The 6,868-nt window shown below is 40.1% G+C and overlaps 1 protein-coding gene across 1 annotated transcript; it reads left to right on the top strand.

Annotated features, from left to right (window-relative positions):
* Positions 1–205: 205 nt before the first annotated feature.
* Positions 206–6,862, top strand: lactb2 (lactamase, beta 2). Its single transcript, XM_071513884.1, has 7 exons — positions 206–422; positions 1,605–1,765; positions 2,431–2,551; positions 3,144–3,322; positions 4,952–5,100; positions 5,763–5,850; positions 6,060–6,862. The coding sequence occupies exons 1-7, from the start codon at positions 301–303 to the stop codon at positions 6,098–6,100; spliced, it is 861 nt and encodes a 286-aa protein (XP_071369985.1). The 5' UTR covers positions 206–300; the 3' UTR covers positions 6,101–6,862.
* The last annotated feature ends 6 nt before the right edge of the window (positions 6,863–6,868 follow it).

Raw genomic sequence — 6,868 nt, 5'->3', positions numbered from 1 at the left:
CACTGACAAGTTGCATTTTGTTGCTTAATTATTTGTTTTGTTTTGTTTTTTTGGTGGAAAATGAAGTTTCTTTAGTCAATATTTGAGTGTTGTGGATTTGTAGAAATTAGGCTTTTATTCTGAAAAACTGGGACAGGAAGTTATTGTTGTGGTTTGGTGAGAAGCTTCCGTTTAAATGAGTAGGCGGCCATTCCTGCTGTGAGAGAGTGTCAGACGATAACGACGGTTGCCTACCCGTTTATTTGAGTGTATTTATATTCATTGTATTGCTCATATATAGTCCGTGTATTGAGTCCAGCCATGAGCGCCATTATTCCTCGGATAGAGCAGCTGTCTTCCCGAGTTGTTCGGGTTTTAGGTTGTAATCCAGGACCGATGACTCTGCAGGGAACCAACACTTACCTGGTCGGCACTGGGAAAAGGTAACGTTGGGCAGGTGTTGAGAAGAGCAGCTTTGGGAAGGTTAGGTTTACAAATGCAGCTTGTCTTAGTGTGGTTCATATTCCAAAATCACTCAATTCCTAAATGAGATATCCAAAATAACGTGACAGTCAGGGCAGAAACCGAGGTAGCCCCCAATATGTTCCGTTCTCTCATATAGAAAAAACTGCACGCCAAACTCTATTCAAAATTTTGTCAATTCAGTGTTACCTTGCTTATCGGCAAACATGCAAACCTTGTAGAACATGTGGTGGGATCTATTAAGAATCAGAAGAATTCACTCTTCAATTCGGCATACATTCAATAAAATTCAATTCAATTCAAATGAGCTTTATTGCCATTAAATAGAACAGTATCTGTTCCCAAAGCAAAACAGTGATAATCAAGAAAAAGTAGCAATAATAACAACAGAGATAATTGAACAATAGAAAGTTGCAATTATTCAGTCACACACAAAGGAAAAAATGGAAAATATTAATACACCAATACACCAATCAGCATTTATCGTAATGCAATGTTAACTTAAACTACAATTGGTACACCTGTACGTTAGTGGAGGGCTGTAAGTTAACGTAAAAAGTTGAGATTTTATTGAAAAGTGCTGTTTGGTGAATCATTTACATGCCGAATTTACCAGAAGATACCGTACTACCTAAATAACTGTTGTGTGGCACTTGATTTTTGCGCCTGATATATTACTTTGCCATGTTGATTTTTTACTGAATGGAGTTTTGTTAAAGGGTCCACCATCAGTCCAACACTGTGTGTGTGTGTGTGTGTGTGTGTGTGTGTGTGTGTGAATGTATATACTATAACCTATACTGTCTCAGCTGTTTACTTCTAAAGCATTTTAAAATCAAAGGTCATTATTATTATTAACTTTACTCATTGATCCAGTTCCACTGACTTTCACATTAAGTTAGTATACAGTATGTTTCAAAATTAGGTGCTCAATTTTAATAACAATAACAATAATGAAAAACAAAGCTGTATAATTTCACTTATTTTAGTCATTTTAACAAAACAGTTCATCATTCAGTAGTCTAAATAACTGTACAGGAACCTGGAAACAGGAAAAATATTGAATAACACGGTGAGTATTAATGCATATAAAAATGTATGGTGTAAAGGCCTTTGGATAACATGTGACTCACATATTGCAGGCGTGTGCTGATAGACAGCGGGGAGCCTGCTGTGCCGGAGTACATCAGCAGTCTGAAACAGGCTCTGAAGCAGTTCAACACCAGCATCCAGGAGATCGTCCTGACACACTGGCATCACGACCACACCGGGGGGGTGGCAGACATCTGCAGAGACATCACCGGTGAGGGGGGGGGGGGGACATGTGTTTAATCTGAAACACATGTCATTTCAATTAGTGGCTTATTTGGGCTGAAAGTTTCCATGGTTGTGTTGTGGAGTGAGTGTCATCACAATTGGGCCTTTGAAACTTTTTTAAAGTGGTAATCCATTTTGTTTTTGTTTTGTCTCTGTTTGGTGCATTGGTGCAGTACCTTGTGTGTTTTATTATTATTATTATTATTATTATTATTATTATTATTAGGGGTCCTTTTTGTTCAGATTATTATTATTCTGCTTCTTCTTCTTCTTCTTCTTCTTCTTCTTCTGCCCTAAAAGTATCTGGATCTCAGAAACCGTAAGAGCTACAGTGACCAAACTTGTCAGATACGTCGAAAGTCTCAGCCGCTACTCAGGCAACGAAACCCAAGTCAATTGGCCTCATGGTGGCGCTATAACAAGCAACTTTACGTTTTGGCCTATAACTTCTGCTTATTATCTGCATTAGAATTGCAGTTGTGTGGATTTTGGTAAGCCAAAAATTGCGATGACACAAAAACCAGTGATAACCAAAATGGTAGAGCTGTAGTTGCCATAACTTTTCTGGGGGGAAAAAAAGAGAGAGAATTTTGTTTTTTAGCAGTATCACCGTTTTGACTGTGTTTTAATTGTCTGTTTTCCCTCCTGCAGGTTCCCAGGTCCAGGTCAGCAAGCTGCCTCGCTCCGGCCGGACAGAGGAGACGATGGGAGACAAGACCTTCACTTATTTAACAGACGGAGACGTCATCCAGACAGAGGGAGCCACGCTCAGGTCAGTTCAGTTCAGTTCAGTTCAGTTCAGTTCAGTCCAGTTCAGTTCAGGTCAGCTCAGGTCAGCTTAGGTCAGTTCAGTTCAGTTCAGGTCAGTTCAGGTCAGCTCAGTTCAGCTCAGGTCAGCTCAGGTCAGCTCAGGTCAGCTCAGGTCAGCTCAGTCCAGGAACAAGTCCAGTCAGCTTTATTTATAGAGCGCTTTTAACAAACAGGATTGTCACAAGGTGCTTTACAGGAAACAGAGGATGTAAAATTGATAATAAACAAGTGCCAGTTTAAATAAATAGGTTTTAAGTAGCCTAATAAATATTACTCTGTTAGTTTCCCCCTGTACTGTTATTTTTATGACTTGTTAGAATGAAAAGCTTCTGTTCCTATCGGGATCCTGTAGGAATTGTGACTCGGTGTTTCCAGACAGCCGAGTGGCCCTTTTAGCCCTTCTGATGCGAAAGCCTGAACGGCAGCATATGTTGCCATGGCGACGCACCCCGGTTTAAAAGCGAGCCGCCTTCTAGAGTCTGAAAAAGCCCAAAGTTAGCTCGCTCACCCGCCAAGCTGGCTCCCTGAGACAGAGACGGCTGTGTGTTTCCCAGGGTGCTGTTCACCCCGGGCCACACGGACGACCACATGGCCCTGCTGCTGGAGGAGGAGCGGGCCGTCTTCTCCGGAGACTGCATCCTGGGCGAAGGGACGGCCGTGTTCGAGGACCTGTACGACTACATGAGGTCCCTGCACATCCTGCTGGACTCCGCCGCCGACCTCATCTACCCAGGTCAGTTAGACCGTCTGTCCTGCCTGTTTTCCCCTACAGGTGCTCATGCTTTAAATAGTTTTTGTTGTTGTTTTTATACCTAAAGAGCAGGGTTTCTGGTGCCGGTTTGGTGCCGGTCCACGTGTCCTGGAAGATTTCAATGTCCCGGTCAAATATTATCTGTGTTTATTGAGCTTAAAGGCAGGCTATATAAAGAATGACATCATCAAGGCATGTAGATTTATAATATTTTGTATTGAAAAGTAGGCTACTTTTGCTTATACATTATATTCCAAATAAAATAAATCCCGTTAATAGACTCACGTGCATAACACTATCTCTCTCAAACACACACACACAACGTTACCATGCAAAATAGAAAAATAGGATCATCTACTATGAAAATTTGCACTTTACTAAGTTCCTGACATGTATTTTGTTGCCAGATAGCCATATGCTTTCACCATTACGCAATGCCAAATGCCAAAAACTGTGTATCTCTCACCAATACACAATGCCAAATGCGCAACGTGCATGTCCCGTTAACCATCATCACACATTGCCAATTGCTAAATACGCAACCGACAACCAAGAAAAACAACACAGTAAATATGTAAAAAGCACAGTCCAACAAAAAGTCATGAAAATAAACTGCAAAGGCATCTTACCTTACCTGACGCACACACACATCGCCCTTGAAAAACATAACGCTACATTCAAAACAATTTAGTAAATCCTCCCCAGTTGTGTCTCATGTCACTGAAATCAACTCACGTAGTGCAATATTTATTATTACTTTACTGAAAGAGACTCAAAGCTACTCAAAGTCGGGAGACAGACTGGGAGTAGAACTCAACCTGTTGCTGTAACTCAGTCTCAGATAAACAAGGAGAACAATGTTCCAATAATTGTGCTTAGAGGTAATTATTTTCACCGGACATTATGACTGGAAAGATTTAAATATTTTGACTTTTTACTTTTCATGACGGGGTTTTCCTTGGCTACCTTGTCTGTCTCTCAGTCAGTCAGTGAATGACCACGTTTACATTCACAGCAGTAATCCAAGATTAACCCAATTAAGACAACAGTCTAAATAAGAAATTACCATGTAAACAGCATTTTCTGATTACCTTAACCTGAATAAGGTCATAGTCGGAGTAAGAATCACATGAAGACGTGTGGACTATTTTGATTTTAGTCTCATTATTATAAGGGCATTTTAGACTAAGGGCATTTTAGACTGTAAACACCTTAATCCAGCTAGGACTCTTTATTGGAGGATTCGCGACTTTTTGCGTCACCAGCGGCGATCTGAGCGCTTGGCGACGCTCGCTCTGCCCTCCAGAGGAAAAGACGACTGACAGCAGAAAGAAGAAGTCCCAACACTTTTGGGGTGAAACTGTCACCATGCTCAGGACCTTCAATAAAAGCTTAAACTGTCTGATTCTCCTTTGTCCTGTTTATTGGACTTTGCTCCACAGCGTGTAAACTGGAATAGTTCTAGAACTAACCCATGGAAACAAGTTAATAGGATATTGTCTTATAATAAGGCCAATAGTTGGATTATTGCTGTCCATGTAAACGTAGTCATTCATTCATGACCAAGTCTTCCGGAAGTTGTCCAGAGGAAAATAGAGTTTCCCTGTGCAGGTCACGGCCCGGTGGTCCAGGACGCCGGCTCTAAGATCAGAGAGTACATCAGCCACAGGAACCAGAGAGAGCAGCAGATCCTGTCGGTCGTCCAGGCCGCGGCAGGAAAGAGTTTCTCCTCCATGGAGCTCGTCAAGATCGTCTACAAGGTCAGAAAAAAACAAAAATCAACCAGTCTGAGCAGGAAAGGACAGGGGAAAGACTGCTGACTACAGCTACTACTGCTACTGCTAATGCTACTACTAATACTGCTAATACTGCTAATACTGCTAATACTGCGACTAATATAACTACTACTGCTGCTACTACAGGCTTGATATTCTTGGAGATTTTTCTATACCGATACAGTTTCCAATACCTCAGATTTATTATTTTTCAGTATTTCAATTCAATTCAATTTTATTGTCATTATACTAGTCCAGTATAACAAAAAGTCTTGTTCACCAGTCTCTCTGGTGCAACACACCAAAAAAAACATAAAAACATAGTACAGACACAGACACAGTAAGAGAGACACTTTCAAGACAGTTTTAGACATAAAATAAAAAACAAAATAAGTAAATAAGATTAGAATTAAAGTCATGTATAAAGAGTGCAAGTCGTCATTGGTAGCATTAAGTCATGGGTAATATTACATAGTCATCATGAAAAATATTGCATTCTTTACTCAATGAAAGCACATTCCTTTACTCCTTTGCTGAGTCCATTATATTCTGTGTGATGGTACATTCCAGTTTCCTTTCAGTCCGTCTCGTCGGTGCATCTAAAAAACCTAAACTGCCATCTGGACTGAACAAGCCTTCTGTTGCAGGAGACTCCTGAATACCTGCACAAAGCAGCGGAGGTGAACCTGGTCCATCACCTGAAGAAGCTGGAGAGAGAAGGCAAGATCAGCCTCGGTACGTCCGCTCAGACAACAAGAGACACTGATGAGCTTTAGGATTTTTTTTTGTTTCTCATTTGATTACTGCAAGTGTCTGATCTGGGTTCACTCAAAATGTTTATGGACCCGGAAGTTAGGCTTATTGTGCTGTTGTGCTCATTCAGAGTGTCAGCTAAATGCCTGAAATGTAAATGTGTATATATATATATATTTATTTTTTTTCAGTGGACTCCTCACAACTCAACAAATGGAAGAGTAACCTGTGAAGTTCTGCTGATGAAATGGACTCGATTTGAGCAGGAATACCAGAATATGACCTGGATATCTGTCAGAATGCCACTTTTTGATATTTCATGTCCAGATGATTAACTTTCAGTATAATGTTTGTGCCTGGTTGCCTTAAAGTCACACAGAAATGAAAAAAAAAAGATTATTCTGCCTTTTTAGCTTATTCAAACTGAACACCTATATGACAATGTATGCTAAAAAAAAAAAAAGGGCAAAAAATATATATATATTTGATTGTATTTTTATATCAAAATCTCATTACATTTATTTCCTGCAGAAAACAGTGAGTGGTGACATCATCGTGTACCAAGAGGCGACATAAAAACGCCAACCAATCATCACAGATTTTTTTAACAGTATCGCCCCTCCTGTCATCACATTAAGGAAGAAAGTGAGCAAGCAAGTGTGACTTTAGACTTGGTCAAATGTGACAATGGAAGGGTTAGTGGATAACTTATTGCTGAATTTGCCATATGAAAGGTGAATGGTGAATTCCAGTAAGCAGCTTGAATCTCCTGTTATTCCCATGGGACTTGAATGCAGCATGCCTGTCTGATGGGAGGAACAACTGATCTTAATGTTCTGTGCAAATCTCTCTGTTGATCTGAAGATGAGACCGAGTTTCTTGTCTTTTTATTCTCATGTTCAAGTGGGAAGAATGAAAGTGTGATGCGAGTGTATGAAGCTGTTGGAGTGATTTTTTTTTTTTTTTTAAATAAAAATGAATTAATATATCATATAGTTTA

This window comes from Centroberyx affinis, unplaced genomic scaffold, assembly GCF_046629955.1.
Source record: "Centroberyx affinis isolate AG114_WGS23_722 - 3 ecotype Tasmania unplaced genomic scaffold, CSIRO-AGI_Caff_v1 ptg007605l_1, whole genome shotgun sequence".
Classification (NCBI taxonomy): Eukaryota; Metazoa; Chordata; class Actinopteri; order Beryciformes; family Berycidae; genus Centroberyx; species Centroberyx affinis.
Note: the sequence above shows the minus strand (reverse complement) of the source record. Positions and strands in the feature narration are given on the sequence as shown.